Genomic DNA, 18,595 nt, shown 5'->3' with positions numbered 1-18,595 from the left:
TTGAGTACATATATAACCGACTTCATATATGTTATACCAAAAAAAGTACAAGATTCGTTATCTTAACATATGCCCATTTTCATAATAAACTTCAATATAATATACTATAAGACGTATATTTTTCGCAATGTGTGATATATTGCTAATAAATTTAGTTGGTAACCCGGTCACCGACCGGGTATTAATCTAGTTTTATTTTATACATGCGTTGTAATTCAAGATTAGTAATAGATTCTGATGATGTTCTAAAAAAATGAGTATTTTAACTTTGTTAACTATATGTCGATCCCTTAGAAAAAAGGTTCCAACAAAAAAAAGTTTTTATGAAGGATAATGAGTTAAGGCCAAAATGCATTTTAATACCCTCAACTTGGTTGACTAGGTGCTCTACTACCCTGAATTATTAAAGGTGTAGTATAATACCCTAGACTTGGTTAACAAGGTTTTCTATTACCTTAACTCACTAATTAATCTTTCAAAGATATAACATCAATTATTAATTTAAGTTATGTTGTTAATATATACATTGGTTTTCTAACAATACTTTTAAGTTTAAATTTATAATTTTAAAAATAATTATGCTAGAAATGTTGAGACTATGTTAAAAAAAAAAATATAATATTATAAATAACGTATTGAAATTAAAAGTATAGTTCAATATAGAATGTTAAGTTTATACATATATTAAATAATTTTAAAACTAAATACTTGTATCACAATTTAAAATAAATATAGAAGATATTATTGTATTTTATAGGTAAGTTTGTAACTTCATTAATCACGTCAGTTGAATTATTAATTCATTTTTATTTTATAAACAAACTAATAAAAACTTCAATAAGAAAATGATTATTTATTAATTTGTACAAATATTTTTTTGTAACGAAATACATAATTATACACATAACTATTAATTTGTATAAATATTTTATTGTAATTTCAGGGTTTTAAATAATAATATAATTTTAATGTCTATTTATTATAATTTTAAATTATATTTTTTTCAAAGTCGGTATTTTAAAATTTTATAATCGTGTTAAAGATGACATATACTTTACTGTTTTTAGTTAATTATGGTTTGTCAAATATATTCTAATATCATATATTAGTTAATTACTTCATATAAGTTTTTAAAGCTTCATTAGTAAGTTTAGGGTAGTAAAAAACTTTGTTAATCAAGTCTAGAGTACTATATTACACCTTCAATAATTTAAGGTAGTAGAATATCTAGGTAACCAAGTTGAATGTACTAAATTGCATTTTAACCATAAATTAATGATAGATCAACCAAATTGATGTGTTTATAAATCAACTTAATCATTAGACCATGACATTTGGAGAAACAAATAATAAAATTAGGATGGACTTAGTGGATTACACATGTTAAATTTTAAAATTTTAAGTTGATTTTTAGGTCTATTTATTATTTTTCTTTTTACGAAACATAAATAATATAAGTGATGTAAAAGAATAGCCATTAATAAAAATATTAAAAAATAGAAAAGAGTAGTCTGGCTTCACATGCTATCGTGTTACCATGTGCACGGCTATTTCTCTCTATCTGCCTCCTTCATTCAGTGTGTACTGTCTATGCAAAAAAATATATAATTATATTCTTCTTCTTCTTTAATAATCATACAATACTTCAGTGTCTATGCAGATACTACATCTTTATCATCTTTTACTTGATGTCTCCAAAGTATAGTTACTTTCAGTTTCGTGCTTTTTTTTACGCCAGATTTTGTTAATTGAAACATATTGTTCACCATGCTTTTTCAATTTCCTATATCAATATAATAATTAAATTCAGTATGGTTTTTAATTGATATATCTATCAGAATAGTGTTTCTATGAATTTGTTTCATTGCAAATTTGCTTTTATCACCATATCAAAGTGAGTAAATTACATTTTTCCTGCATAAAGTTGACACGTGTTTTACTTTCAATCTTTAAGACGTAAAATAATATCAATTTGCATTCTTAAAGTTGACAAAAATTTGCAATCGTGATTTTTGGCCGTTAACGTATGCACGTGCTAAAACACGTGAAGACATTAATGTTTTTTCCCCTTTACACTTGAGGGACTAAAAATACAAAACGTGGCATGTTCAGGGACAAAAATTGCAATTTAATTTATCTATCACCATCATCTTCATCGTATCTAAATCCAACCGCCGGCTTTTATTTCGGTCATCTTCTCCAGCTAATTTTTGACAAATCTCAGACAACAAAAAACATATTCGTCAAACAAATTTCAATTGTAACTCAAAAATAGAAATATTCATTTTAACTCCAATATCTAGCCACAACTATCGTTGGCCACCACGCAACAACCCTATTCGCACCACCTGAAGCGCAACAGTGCCACCACCTATTTGTTGTTCGCAGCAGCCAGAAAAGTTGCCAAAAAACTGAAAATCATGATTTCTCTCTCGTTGCTTCGAATCGGAAGACGAAACCAGTACTAAAATGTTCATAACCGAATTCCGCACAAACTCTTGCTTGTTTTTTTATATATATTTTCATGCAATGATGCATTTCTAAGTCAACTTTATGTTACTATTTCGATTGGAATATTTAATTACTTATTCTAATGCAATTACATTTTCCATATTTACTAGATATTATAATTTTCGTAATTTTCGTGCAAGTGATGTTACTCCAATTGGTTGATACGGAGTGAAGATGATCGGATGGACGCATCAGCAAGACAGCAAACCCAACTACCGTTAAAAAAATTATAGGGTCTTATATGTTAGGAATAAAGTTTTTCTCTCTCCAAAGAATAACCCTCTAATTTGTCATACGTATTTTTGTATTTTGCAATTTGCAATATATACTGCAATTCATGTTTAAACAGATATAAGAAAAAAGGTTCGACCATTTAAAAATAAGGGAAAAAGGCAATCACATGTCAAAGAGATGACTAAATTGCAAGTTAAAAGCCTGTGAATTGACCAAATAATAGGTTAAAGCCTGCAATTTGGTTAAAACGCATGTTTCGACATGCAATTCGGTATCCGTTTGATTTTTTTAGTTACTTCATGAAAACTCAATAATAATAATAATAATAATAATAATAATAATACGAGTAATAAAATATATATATATAATATATATATATATATATAAATAATAACTAGATTTTAGACCCATGTCCAACACTGAACATGGGGTTTACGATACTATCAATATTAGATCTTCATACATTTAATTTATAAAATCTTATAATTTTGAAAATATACGGTTTTAAGTGTTATAATGTGCAAATTGTAGTACAATAATCGTATATTCGTCACTGTCATTATTAGCTGAGGCATATTGATGGAATTCTTTGACATAGTCATTCCACAAGACATATGTTACAATAATTTCCTTATCATACAAGTTTTTGAAACCAGTTATACTTATAATGTAATATTATTATGAAAATATAATTAAGTATTAAAATATAACTATACTTGTGATCTTTTACTTGACATTCAAGTATACATATGTGGTCATGATGCGGGCTCATTTTCAATCACCTGTCTTATGATAATTAGATAACAATTATGATTGTTTTCACTTTCTTTGATAACAATTAGGACTTTTGATTTGAGTGACAATTGTAACTTGAAAAAAATTAAATATAAATACTTTTTATAACTTAAACATTAAAGGCTAAAAAGTGTAAATTTTTTAAAAAGTGTAAAAAAAATTAAATAAAAATACTTTTAAAAAAATCATCTCAAGTTGATGGTTAAAAATAAATATAAATTAAATATTAAAGGCTAAAAAGTGTAAATTTTTTATGGAAAACAAAAAAGTGTAAATTAATGAGACTTTTTCTACAAATTATTATAAATATTAATATAATAATATATCTGGATCATTATTATTTGGATTTTTAATTTATAGTTAATCTAAATGATGACATAAGCGAGAGTCAATTTGATAAAATTGAGCGATTTGATTGGTTAATAAGTCATTAGTTTAACTGTCTTATAGTATATAATTAAGATTAAGATTAAGATTAAGAAGATAATAATAATAATAATAATAATAATAATAATAATAATAATAATAATAATAATAATAATAATAATAATATGCTGTCAGGTCGACTATCTTCTATTTTAATTTTTTGCCCTTACGAAAATGTAGAAACAACTCAACAAGACCCAAATCAGACATCCACGACTACAATTTAACAATCAAACATAATCCAATAACTCCATGTCTCCATTGATTGTTGAGCTGAATCAATGGGCCCAAAAAAAGCATACTTAAGTACTTAACTATAGTGTATGTCTTACAATAATGTTGGGCTCTAATTAAACTTATTTCGAAATTTAGCCCAATGCATTCTAGAAAGTTATATTCCACGATTAAAACATTAAAACGGATGCCCAAGCTTGTTTTTTAAACAATATATGGAGATGAGATATCGTCAATATTATTTATTTATAGATAGAAAGATTGTTTTTGAAGACCTCCCTCTTATTAGGTTGATCTTTTTGTTGATATATTATTACTCATTTTACATTTAGTAAATATCAAACTATTTGATCTTTGTTCCTATTTCTAAAAAGTTTTTTAGCTGATCAAACAACTTTAGAAACCAATAGGGTTGAAAGTCTATTGGTAAAAGGGTCTATCTATGAAGGTTTGGATTTGGAGAGACTCACTTTTAAGTCTAAAAGGACAAGATTAACTCTTAATATATTGTCGTGCCTTTAGACGCACTATTATTAGAAGGTTTTTCTCCTACTAGGTATTGAGTGAATGAGGCATCTAGCATGGACCGATTAAGACAACATAGTCTAGATCCAATTGTAATATTCGATCCGCACATGTCAAAAAGAACAAATTAAAAAAATCTATCCTCTAAAAATTTTTGAGAACACTTTCCCTATACCTTTCTTATTAAACGATAAAGTTAATGATAATAACTAAAAGGGATTAGTTTCCTGTAATGTATGAAATTTTGGACGAATGTCTATAGTAGAAAATAACTAAAGTTGTGTGTATTGTATGTAAACAACTCGAAATAATGTTTATTGTATGTAAGAATTTCGTTTCAACCAATTAAAATCTGACAAGTGACACATATATATGGTTGCCACATATGTTTTCTTACATACAATAAACAGTTTTCGAGTTGCTTACATTCAATACACACAACTTTAGTTTTTTCCTACTATAGACATTAGGTCAAAGATAGTTACATTCCAGGAAACTAATCCCTAACTAAAACTATATACATATATCTGTAACTGGGAGCAGGGGCGGTACCACATGGGGGCAAATGCCCCCCTCAAAATTTAGATTTTGTCGTGTATTTTTAAATTTTTTATCGATTTTAAAAAATTTCCTATAGGTTTTTAACCTTTTGACCTCTTTTATATTTTTATTTCATAGATTTTTTTATTTTGTCCCCTCTAAGATTTTTTTCCAGTACCGTCTCTGACTGGGAGTCATCTCATTATCACGTCACATAAGAAACTATTTAAAATATCTAGTCGACATTTAACCTCAACGAGATTGCAACCGATAAATGACACATCCAGGCATCCAGCCATTGGTGATAAGTTCAATGGTATTAATCAGTCAAATGCATCTCATTATCTCTAAAAAGATACGAGTATATAAATTTGATAACCATCACCATATGTTCCTCCCAATATTAATTAGGGGTGGTAATAGATATTTAAATTTCCACCCATAGATATAGTGTGAGCTTTCAATTCGATTTCTAAAGTGATAAGGTTTCTATTTGAACGGTTTAAATTGGAGATCTATTATTCGACGGGGCATTCTAGCACGGAAAAAGTTATTATCATGTATGCTAAACTTCGTCACGTTCGTGAGTAATTCATACCTTTTAAAAGAAAGAAGTTATACTTGGATAACATCTATTAAAATTTTAGTGTTAATTTGTAATTAATTAAGTTAATGGCATCAACAATGTTCAAACTAAAAAAGAGAAAATATGATTGACTAATGATTTAAAAAACAAAAGATTTGAAAATTGACTAACAATCTATAAAATAACTTTATTTTAGTATATAAGGATAAAGATAACTGCAATTAATCATTTAACTTTCTGTTTTACCCAATACATATTTAAGATGACCACATGTATGTATTTAAATTTCCGCCTATATATGGTGAATAAATCACGAATAATTATTCACGTATGCTAGACATCTTAATATATGCGAATAATTTAAACCTTTAAAAAAAATCATTTAACCACGTTTTTTCTTTTTTTTTTAAAGGTGCGAATTACTCGCAAACATCAGAAAATTTAACATATGTTGTCTTAATCAGGTCCGTAATAATGAGCCTTCTCATAAATAAAAACCCCTCAATGGGAAATTCATATTATCAAGAATTTTAGGAAAACGCACACAAGCTAAATTAAATATGCTGTATTAATATTGAAAAGAAGATATTACTCTCACGTGGGAGAGTTAACGAAGCTATTTGGACGTCACATGGTCACGGAGTAAATGATGAAAAATTGACCCATTTTAAAGCAAAAGACGTAATTTTTTCACTTAAAGACATTAACTATAAATTGTGAAGTTTGAGAGAACAAAAATGCAATTTTCTCTTTTCTTTTTATCTGTTTGACTATTTTTTTTAAATAATAATAATAATAATAATAATAATAATAATAATGATAATATGTCTATTAGACATTAGAGTAAAGCGCAACCACTTTTTGTCATGATCAAATTCAAATAGATGAGAAGTCAAAGAATAAAATCCAAGATCTTGGAAGCAAAAAAGCAACCCTAAATTGTGGCATTTAAAATGGCAGATAGATTTTAGTAATTAGTAGCACTAATTATGGGAACAGGTAAAGAAATATGTTCCTTATGTCCCCCTAAACTTTCAAAAGGTTGCCTCCCAACTTATCTTTTAATTAGATTGGTTCATGTATTTCTTGTTATAGCTCAATAATTGAGTATCAACTTTACATGTTGGAGGTCTCGAGTTTGAGATATGAGAAATACATTTTCATGGAATTTTTTAGAGCTGTAAACGGTTCGGTTCGGTTAGCTAGTAAATTTGAACCATTTTTCGGGTTTCGGTTCGGTTCGGTTAGTTAGAAATTTTGAACCGTTTAGTTCGGTTACCCGCAAATCGGTTAACCGAAAAAGTCGGTTAATTTCAGTTTTATTTTCGGTTAACCATTTAGTAAAGTTATGCTAATATAAAGTTTAAGTTAATAGTCAATTTACATTGCATTAATTAATTTTTCTATGTATAATAGTTATTTAACTACATTAATATTTTGTTTTATAAATAAATATACATTACATCTAATTGTGAATTACCTTTTCCTAACGTTATCTTAATGCAATGCAAGAATCTATTTAAAAGTATCATGATTTACTATTTAAAATGTCTTTTATATGATATTACTAATATTTTTTATTTAATATCTTAAACAAAGTTAACAACTTTTCTTAAAAAGAATATATATATAAGAAAATTACTTAGAATATCCAAATCTAATCATAGATTGTGAAAGAAAGTTAGTAAAATTGTTAATATTTCAGACAACAATTAAAAATAATTAGCTAAAGTGATATATGTAAATGATGTATTCATGTATAACATATATGTGTAAATATACATATATATGATTATATGTAGGTATATATCAAAATTCGGTTCAGTTCGGTTAACCGCGGGTAATTAATATTGAAAACCGTAACCGAACCGTTACACTTCGGTTTTTATGTTTTCGGTTTTTTCGGGTTTCGGTTTTCTGGTTCATTTTTTACACCCCTAGAATTTTTACATAAAGTCCTCTAATGAAGCAGATTTGAGTCCTGCAGAAAGGGCAAAGTTTTATCCCAATTAAATGTCGTGTATTCGAGCAGTTTAGTTTGGGGTATGAGGGTGAGGGGCTCCCTAGTACGGATCCGGTTAAGACAGCGTAAGTTAGATCACCTGTTGTAAATAAATGATCCACACCTATCCAAAAAAAAGTTAGATTGGTTCATTGCAATAATATACAAACGTTCAAAATTTTAGGTAGCTGGTATACTTCCTTAGAGTGGTGTGTATTGGTGGGATTAGGTTGATTTTGGCCTAAAACTGAAATCTGAACCGACTCATTTGGTTTTTAGAAAACTAAATTCATTGGATTCAATTTTGGTCAGTTCTTTTTATCAGTTTTCGGTTCAGGTTAGATCGGTTTCGGTTTTTATTTCGGATGTTATTACACTTGTTGTTTATTATATTATACATTTTAGTTTCAATTGTTAAAGAAAAAATATGATGTAAAACTAAAATACACCAATGCTTTTTAATAACTAATTTTTACATGTTAAAATTAGTTTAAAATTTTTAAAAGATATGAATAAGGGAAAAAAACCACAAAAGAAAATTTTATTATTTTTTATTTATGTTTTTGTTTAAAACATACAATTTATATTAATTTGTACACTATAAAGAAAAAGTTTGAAATATTTTTAACGTATTTACTAGATATAAGTAATAAATATAAATTTAATATGATGGTATAAATTAAAATAAATCAAAATATAATTGGTTTAGTTTGTTTTAGCCTATAAAACTGAAACACGAACCAATCTATTCGCTTTTTAGAAAATGAAAACCAAATCAATCGGTTTCGTTCGGTTTTCGGTTTTAGGCGTTATGTTTTTTCTCAGTCTTTTCGGTTTTTAGTTTTCTGGTTCGGTTTTTGCTCACCCTTACTTCCTTATATCCCCCTACCCTTAGGGTATGTTAAGAAAGAATAATTATAGTTGGTAGTTTTAGTTTGCTGTTGCAGATTTTTAGTGCAGCTATAAGTTGTAACTTTTAAGTAAAAATTACAGCTATAAGTTAAGGATTTTATTTTTTAGAAGTATTTGGTATGATAGTTGTAAGGGGGGAGGGAGCCGAGGGTTCAACCCTCCCATCTCCCTTTAAATACCCAATCAAATTACTCCACCTCATTTCAACTCTCTAACCTTTTTTCCAACCTTTTTCAACCTTTTTTTAGTGGCAATCGAAACTCCCAACCTTTTCTTTAAATTTTCATAATTTATCTTTAACATTATAAATTTTGCTTAATTAACCCTTTTAATTATAACTAACCGAATATATAAATAAAACACATACCTTTCCTATAACGATTAAAAATTTAAACATACAAAACATAAAATAAAAACACATACACTTTATTATGAAAAAAAAAACTACATAAATAACTCGGCAATCGGTGTTGGTTGAGCTATCGGGTCGTCGAGATGGGATAAATTTAGTCTTCCAACGTGCTCTGTAAGATCATATCGAAGACGATGATGAACCTTTTCGTCTTCTATCTCATCCACTACATCTTGGTTATAAACCACATGAACTCCCGTATCCATAATACGAACCGGTGATATTGCCCTTCCATCATCCTTTAGAATCATGTTGTATAATATAATACACATGTGCACGATATTAGTAATCTTGTCGACTCTCATCGCTCGCATTGGCCGAATCATCCCCCATTTTCCTTTCAAAACACCAAAAGCTCGCTCTACATCCTTTCTTGCCGATTCTTGTACTTTCTTGAACTTCTTGTCATTTGGTTCAGTCAGATATGGCATTGCCTTGACATGAGTCGCCCACCTAGGATAGATTCTATCGGTAAGATAGTAACCCCGTTTGTCACAACGGCCGTTTACGGTAAAAGACGAGTTAGGAGCCGTCGAATTTCGCTCCCTCATATACAATGTCGATTGATTTAAGACATTGATATCGTTGAGCGACCCTGGAGGACCAAAAAAAACATGCCAAATCCACAAGTCTTGTGAAGCAACGACTTCAAGCGTAACCGTACGTGGGGTTTGGATGATCACCTCTCTTGTATTGTCCCTTCAACGCTTTAGGACAATTTCTCCAAACAAAATGCGTACAATCAAGACTTCCTAGCATTCCCGGAATGTTGTGTCTCCGTTCATGCGCTTCGTACAATCGGGCAACATCATGACTAGTCGGCCTACGTAAGTACTCGTCACGATATAACTCAATGACCGCGCTGCAAAATTGATCAAGGCTTTCGCGAGAAGTTCTCGCTACCATGCACAAGTAGTCATCAAAGTTATTCGGAGGGTTTCCCATTCTGAGTTGTTCCACCGCGGATGTGCATTTTTGTATGGCAGCTAAACTCTTTCTCCCCGACCGATCTACACGCTCTTGAAAGCAAACGAAACGTTGCTCAATATCACTAACAATCTTTAAAAATAACCTTTGACTCATTCGAAATCTTTCACGAAACTAAACCGGGCCAAACTTTGGGTTTTCAACAAAGTAGTCACGCATAAGCGTTTCGTGAGCTCGTTCCCGAAACCGCTCGATGTAGGCGCGGGTTTCGGTTGAGCTTGTCGTGTCGTCTTCAACCGCGTCAAGAGCACTTTGCAAAAAAGGTAGGCTACTACCCGTGGATAAATTCAGAAACGACAAAGGAATTGAAAATTCCGAAGCCGAAGAAATCTCTTCGGACGACGATGATGATGAAGATGATGATAGGTTCGGTTGTGTTTTTGGTATAATAGGTTCGGCCCTATATATACAAATTTTAAAAAAAAAAAACTTTCCCAGACTTGTCACTTTTAGTCCCTGAAGCGTCTAAGTTTACACCTATGGTCTTCCAACGGTCACATGACCATTTGAAATAGTTACATTTTTGGTCCCTGTCTTTTCCAACTCGCAGCGAGAATAGTACTCGCCCACCCCAGCTCGCTGGCATCTCCCTTCCATGGCATCTGAAGCTCACTGAGCTCCCTCCTTCTCACCACCAACTCCCTTTCAGCTCCCTCCCCCCTAACTGCAACTTCAAAAGGTATTTGTGTTATTTTAAAAGTTAGAAGGTTCATCCAATCGTAAAGTTCATGGAATGCTACTTCAAGTAACATTTCATTTTGAAACTTTTTCTTTCAAATAAAAGCTAAAGCTGGTTGCAACAAAACAAAGTTTTTATTACAATAAAAACTTATTGTTTAAAAACAAAAGCTAAAACTCTTAAATAAAAAACTCTTAAAAAATCTTATATTGTTTCCTTGTCGTATATGTGGGATTGTGGGTCTCTAGTCGTAATATAAGCATAATTTCTCTAGGTCGTTATGATCAATGAGTCCGTATTTTTTATTGTAATATTTATGTAACTGTTTTTTGCTTCGGCGTTTTGCTGAAGTTTTAGAAATAAAATTTATAGCCGTTCAAAATGAAAAAAAACAAAAACATACCTTAAAGCTTTATAGTGACTTGAGAGTCTTTCTTCAATCACGCACACTTGTTACATACACTAATATAGTAATATGAATGTATCTATATTCTATACTTTGAATTCAGATAATTAATTAATGGAATATCTAACCAACCAACAAGAACTGAAGCACCACCATACAACATATTTGATAACTAGCGAGGTTCTCGTCTGTAATGCGGGTCTCAGTTATCATGTTGATAAGCTTTTCGTTTTATTAGCGTATTTGCGTTGAATTAATAATCGCCTAATTTAAAACCATTCTCCTCGATATGTATATTTAAAAGTTTGTCATACCAAATATATAAGAGTATAAATATTTAAAGGTAATACCACATTAGTTTTTGCATGTGCGTCACATATTTTCAATGAGATATTATTGAAATTGTGTTTATTGATTGTGTCGATACATTATATATGTGTGTGTGCTAAAAATTTGGCGTATGAAATAGATATTTATTTAAAGACAATACCACAACTATGTCAAAGTTTGCAATATAGAAAACATAGTGTAAGAATCTCAACAATCAACAATCAATTACCAGAAAGTTAATTATTATTCAGAATTTGTTATTAAACTTATTACAACCAAATTGAAGAACTGAAGATTTATACAGATATACTAATCAAACAGATTATGATTAGTAATTAGAATGAATCAAAATATTGTATATCATAGTGATATACAATATATACAGATATTATATATGTTAGGAATAAGAGAGAAAACAACCCAGAGAATCAAGTGTGTGAAAAAATATATCGTCACCCTCTTTCACCTCATCATCTTCTATTTATATGAATCAACAATATGCAGATAGGACCCTTGACTTTATCCTTATGACAGAATCTACCCTGAGCTTTATATTACTTGCTATCCAGAATTGAACCTCCAACTTTATCAACTTGTCACTTCCTGCACAAGTAATTAATCATACATTAAGTATTTGTAAGAATAAATATGACTAATTAACACATAGATCTATTTTGTGCAAGAAAACCAAAAACCACAAACAAACGAAAACAAAGGTTTAGTTGAGACCTCAGAAGCAAAAAAAATGTAAAAAAAAAAAAAAATGAAATAAAAAAAAATCCCCCAAAAAAAGGTTGTCAGAAAAGTGCATAACCATGCATGGTTGGCGATGAAATAAAACCCCAAAAGGGGATTCAGATCTCACCAAAAAAAGGGTGTAGTATGCTAGGAGCATCGGCCAAGCGGTTCGGACATCGATTCCGACAATACAAGCCAAGAAAACATATATAATATATTAGCCTCAAAATCAAAAATCCCCAATTAAAAAATTAGGTTTCTGGTGATGATAATAATTGACACCACAACTAATTAAAAAAAAAGTTCAAATAGCATGCTCTTAAGATTCATAAGGATCGACCAAAAGAAGCACATATATATTGCCGATGTTACTTGCCGATTTAAGCCAGGGGAAAGGGTGCAATGGAGCTGACTTACTGATTTTTGTCGATAAAAAAAATCTAAGGGGCAAGGGTGTAGTGCCAAAGTTGTGGCAATTTGGCAAATTTTGGAAAGGAATCAACCAATAAGGAGCCGCCACGTGTCCAAACCAATTTTAGTCAAAAACTAGTCAAATCTTGCCAGATTGTATGTTATAGTGCCAATTTGCCAATTGAAAAAATTTTACAAAACAAACCTTAAACTTTATTAAACTTAAAAAACACAATACAACTAATTAAAACATTACATTTATTTAAAACATAAAACACACAAATACTTAAAAATAAAAAAACAAGATCACTAAACATCGATACCTAGATCTCCCACGTGCTCCATAATATCACGACGTAACATGTAATGCCTTATGAAATTTGATAGTTTGGTGTTTGATGATAATATAGATGTTTGTTGTTTAAGATGGTAAATATGTGATAAATATGTGTATGTATATATAGAAGTTGGAAACTGAAAAAAAAAAAAACATCACAGACGCTCCCAACGTTCACTTCCACAAAAAAAAAAAAACGGTCACTTTCATACGCTCCCAACGTTCATATGCATCGGCCAAAACTAGCCGATCTTGCTTGTCAAAACTTGCTGATTGTGCTTGCCGAAACTTGCCAATTCACGTACTATAGTTTTGCCAAATTTGCCGATGGTTTTAGCCGACTATACCCTTACCCCTAAGAAATTTGCCAATTGTACCACGCCCTACTTACTATTTGAATTTTATTTATTTATTTATTTATTTTTTATCTCTTGTGCGTTCATTAATACTCACGAGTCACGAACTCACGATGGACCCTTTAATCAAAATTATACCTTCTTATTTATTACTACATGCATTATAAAGTCAGGCAACTTTCCAAGGTAACCTAACAAAAGGGTAAATTCTCACATTACAATTCAAAGACTTTTCTCTCTAATATAATAATATCGATCCTTTGATTTCTCTTAATAACATACATTTCTAATTGCTCGTAATACATATAGTCCATTATTTCTCACAAGGAATATGCGTCGTTGTATTCCACAAAAAATCAAGCAATTTCATCAATTAATTGACCTACTTCTAAATATTATCCCATCATTTAATTTGTATCGTAAGGTATAAACTCAAGAATTAATACTTCACCCGTTTTTACATTTCATCATTTTAAGATCAATTAATCACTTGCCCTAGATGATCCAAATTGACTAATTTAATTTGTCTACTAGTTAATTCCAATTATTTATTCCGGTATATAGCCATACATAAGAGACTGGAATTGTCACACCATGTACATTCGCTTAATGTCCAGCCCTTTCTTTTACATTTGATTTTAAAGATATCGTTAATTCAAAATCTTGTATCAATTCACAACAATTTATACAATAAGGGGGGCCATTTAATTTGTTTATTTTAAGCATTTGAAGTTTATAATGAAAAATGGGAAATGCTTTAGGCTGTATTTAATGTGCATAAAAAAACTTGTATCTTCCATATTAAAAGTCTGCCTCCTGATTATCATGGTAAATATACAAATAATTTATGCATCCTAAACACAGACCTAAGTGTTGTATTTAGAAAACCCCATAAAAATATACTCGTATATAATAAGATACTTTTAGGCATATCAGATTCTGCAGGGAACATAAGTTATGGAGGAATAGTACCTCTACCTGTCACTCATAAATAATTATATTTAATGCAAAAAATCCATTTTAATATCTAATATTAGAAAATGCTTTTTAGAAAGTTATGATAACGGTTATACATTCTTTATAAACCATTTAACCAACTATCATTCCCTCGAATGCATGCAGTCTTTATGATGTTATGTTCTTACAATGATGTGTCGACAGAATGTGATCAAAATGATACATTATTTTATATATAGAATATAGAATATACCTATAAGTATATATGAAGATAAAGGTTGTTACAGTCGATCTATAACTTTTGAATACAATCTCTTTTAAGTTAATTATAAAGTTCACGTTACGATATATATCGTAATTTAACCCGGCCATATATGCTAGGGGGCAATCAGATAAGAACATCCTTAAAATGAGCTGATCGGTATGTAGATACAAATTACATAATTAGACTTCGAATGATTGAAGCTTCAGGGCTCTCGGCATCAATGGTGGACAATAATTGTGACAAACGGTCGCTAAGATCGTCAACCTCCCTATGCAAGTTTCGCACGTAGTTACAAGTCTCTTGTAGCACATTAGAAGCCGATGCCTATACCCAAAATTAAAATTACACCATCAATACAATTATTTTATTTACCAAAAATCTATATATATTAAAAAAGTAAACATGGACACATATCATGACATTTAATTTTAAGGAGTATAGATACAATATGAATTGGTTTGGTAAATGTGTACTGTCCTTTGTCTCTTTTCACTGCAAACCTTTTCTTTTTACTTCAACTCTTGTGACTTGAAAATAGACCCCTAATTTAGAAGTTAGGATCCGACTATCACATGCAAAAAGTAATAATAAACTAAAATAACCGAAAAGTCAAGTTTACAAGTCCACATTCAGTGGATCATTTCTACTAGTACTTGTTAGAGTTTTTGTTTTTATTTGAACTTCAATGGTTCATTAAGTGAAAACTAATTAACATAGACTAAAATAAATTTTGTGGGTTTTGTGACAAGATCACTCGAACAGAAAATGATAAATCGAAAGTAGTTATGCAGCGCTTCTTTGTGTACAGTCTAAATCAATGTTCACATCCAACGTACATTAACGTCATACAACGACTAATGTGATCACAATATATGCATGCATTTACTAACGGACAATGATGATGATATATGCTCTTATAACATCCTTTTGACATTAATTAATCTTCTTAATATTGTAATCACGACATTCGATAAAATCAAAATATATTAGAAATTGAAAAAAAAAATTAGTGGACTTCATCTGTCATGTAATAGATCATGACATTATTAATTAGGATGGTTATTAAGAGGATTTATCATTTTTTATATATACTGATTATAGGTTTGATTTAACGTTTGCAAGAAGTGATCGACCTAGCTAATATATGGAAATAGAAAACGTTTGTTATGTCAAGTCATTATTTCCTTGGGGTTTGTTAAATACAGCCTTAAGGGCTGTGTTTAAGGTGCATAAATTGTTTGTACATTTACCATGAAAATCAGGGGACAGACTTTTAATATGAAAAGTACAAGTTTTTTTTATGCACGTTAAATACAGCCCTAGCATTTCCTTATTTCCTTAGGTCTTTCTCACATTAAAGTTTAGAGTGAACATTAATTGATAGTTGTTGAAAAAGAAGGTTACGAAAATGAAACCAACATTAACTCGATCCTTTTTTTCTTCATTGTCTAACTCGATCAAGAAATCATCATAATATAATCATTGATTCGCCGACAAATATTGTTTGTTGAATCAACATATATACTAGAATATATGTTAACGATGATTAATTATAATTACCTTGTTTGAACGACGATTGCGAATCTCAGGCAGAAGTTGTTGTAATTGCGAGAGGAGTTGTATAATTTGATCGTCGCTGATCCTTGAAGCTGCACTCGACGATTCTCTTGAACGTCTACTCGACATTATAGCTTGTGAATGACTATATGGTTTGGTCGTTAGATCGATGAGGAAGAATTTGTTTAAAATCAGTGTGGGAGAATGGCTATATATATATAGATCGAGGGTAATGGTGTGTAAATATATATAGATGTTTTGGTTGAACATAACAAATGTTTTAACTAGCAGTCGTATTCAACAATGCAATTAAAGAAAAAACACAAAGATTATTGAGCAACAATTACAAGAAAGAGAAATAAGAGCACGATGTGTGTGAAGCATGGCCAACGATGTTGAATATGAAGAAGACAATAGCTTTGTAAAAAGCTAACTTGTCCACTATTAATTTGGAATTTGCTAATAACAGCCTAAAACCCTATCAATAACATGTATAAAAAAAATATGTACTATTATATTTTATTAAGTGGTAAAAGGTATCTTAATTTTATGTATATATAACTGTCATTTGTAAAACCTTTTAACTCACAAGTCTTTTTGTGCAAGGGAATAAAAGAAGGTAACTGATACGATGTATTTAATAAGAGCTTGTTTAATGAAAAGTCGAAAACATACAAATTTCAGGATAATGGTAGTATATTAATTGATATACTAGATTTTAGATCCGTGTCATATATATAGTTTTAAAACATTATTAATATAAATAAGGAATAAAAAAATCTTATATATTAGATATAAAAATATATATTCAAATGTTAATACTGAATGTAAAATCATATGAAAGCTGAATGATGTAACAGAGTTTCTTTAACATTGAGTATTACGAGTACATTTTAATATCTCGATTATTTTTTAATTATATTTCTACGTTTAATGTATACGTATTTTTTTCCATATATTAATTCTTATATTAATAATGTTGTAAACTCTTGTATTTGACACATGTCTAAATTTAGTATTTTATAGCATTTTCCTTTTATTATTAGAAAGACATTATGTAAAAAAATTGTTGATTATTTTTCAATTGGGTTAAAAGTGTAAATTGGTGATGTAAAACCAAAAGGTAGAGATGTGCATGGTTTGGTCCAAACCGGCTAAACGATTTAAACCGGGGTATTTGGACAGATTGGTTGGTTTTAAATCAAAATTTTTAACCGTCGGTTTGTTTTTTCCGTAAACCATTTGTATGGTTTGGTTTTGGTTTTAGATATTATACAATCCGGTAAAACCAAACCGGACCATTTACTTTTAATAAATGTAAGTTTATATCTATATTAATAGTTAATAATGTAAATTGTATATACTTATTATTTGTCAAAGTTGTAGACATGATATATATCGAATCTTAAATTGTTATGTTTGTTTGTCTTATAAGACTTATGAATATTTTGTTATATCATGATATCGAATCTTAGATGCTACGTATTATTTTATGCTTTTGTACATTTAATTTCAAAAAATAAAAGACCGCTTAACCGTCCAAACCAAACCGGATTAATTGGTTTTGGTTGGTTTGGTTCGACATAACAATTTGGACGGATTGGTTTGAAAAATCATGAAACTGTATGTATTGGTTTGGTTGAGATTTTTGGCTAAAACCGTCCAAACTGGACCATGCACATCCCTACCAAAAGGTATAAGTTATATTAATTGTTTTTGAATTGGGTTAAAAGTGTAAATTAGTGATGAAAAATCAAAAAGTGTAAATTAATTTAGACATGTGCTAATTTAATTAATTTTAAGCAATTGAGAGTTGTGATTGATTAACTGAGGTTAGGTCAGTTGCCTTTTAGTATATACGAGTATTAAGATAAGTTTAAGATTAAAAATTATATCTTTTATATCAAAAATTTTATATGTTAATTGATTATTGTCTATGTAAATTTAAAACTTACCTTTCTTTGAAAGACTTTTGATTTGTTATCATTTAATATAATATTTAATTTGAAGCTGGCCGCGATGTTTAATGGATTTGTGGCCACATAAACTTTCATACCGCCTTTCAATGTGAAATTAAATTAAATAAATTAGTGTGTTACATTTTAAGTTTAGAGGGTGTTGTGTTTGAGATTACGTTATAAATTAATTATCTGATTATTACATTTTTAAAAAGTAAATAATTTAAAAATATGTTTGTATGAAAAAATGATGATCTGCTATGAAAATTCAGTTTTGGATAAATATGTACAAGCATGTTTTTTAAAAATGCAGTTTTGAAAATGAATAATATATTTTAAAATCGCAAATTTGTTTTGTAATCACAATAACATACACCCCTTAATATTTAAAAATCTAAAATAACTAATAACTCATTTAAAATTTTGTTTTATTTAAC

General features: G+C 29.6%; 2 protein-coding genes across 2 annotated transcripts; both read right to left on the bottom strand.

The window, feature by feature from the left end:
• Positions 1-9,209: 9,209 nt before the first annotated feature.
• On the bottom strand, positions 9,210-10,260 carry LOC122587571. The gene is made up of 2 exons (XM_043759752.1): positions 9,861-10,260; positions 9,210-9,772 (listed from the first exon to the last, which is right to left on the bottom strand). The coding sequence occupies exons 1-2, from the start codon at positions 10,258-10,260 to the stop codon at positions 9,210-9,212; spliced, it is 963 nt and encodes a 320-aa protein (XP_043615687.1).
• Positions 10,261-14,644: 4,384 nt separating this feature from the next.
• Positions 14,645-16,480, bottom strand: LOC122589554 (transcription factor PRE1-like). Its single transcript, XM_043761852.1, has 2 exons — positions 16,204-16,480; positions 14,645-14,967 (listed from the first exon to the last, which is right to left on the bottom strand). The coding sequence occupies exons 1-2, from the start codon at positions 16,468-16,470 to the stop codon at positions 14,815-14,817; spliced, it is 420 nt and encodes a 139-aa protein (XP_043617787.1). The 5' UTR covers positions 16,471-16,480; the 3' UTR covers positions 14,645-14,814.
• Positions 16,481-18,595: the final 2,115 nt, after the last annotated feature.

Source organism: Erigeron canadensis, chromosome 2 (genome assembly GCF_010389155.1).
Source record: "Erigeron canadensis isolate Cc75 chromosome 2, C_canadensis_v1, whole genome shotgun sequence".
NCBI lineage: Eukaryota > Viridiplantae > Streptophyta > Magnoliopsida > Asterales > Asteraceae > Erigeron > Erigeron canadensis.
The sequence above is the reverse complement of the archived record's forward strand: the minus strand, read 5'-3'. Positions and strand labels throughout refer to the sequence as shown.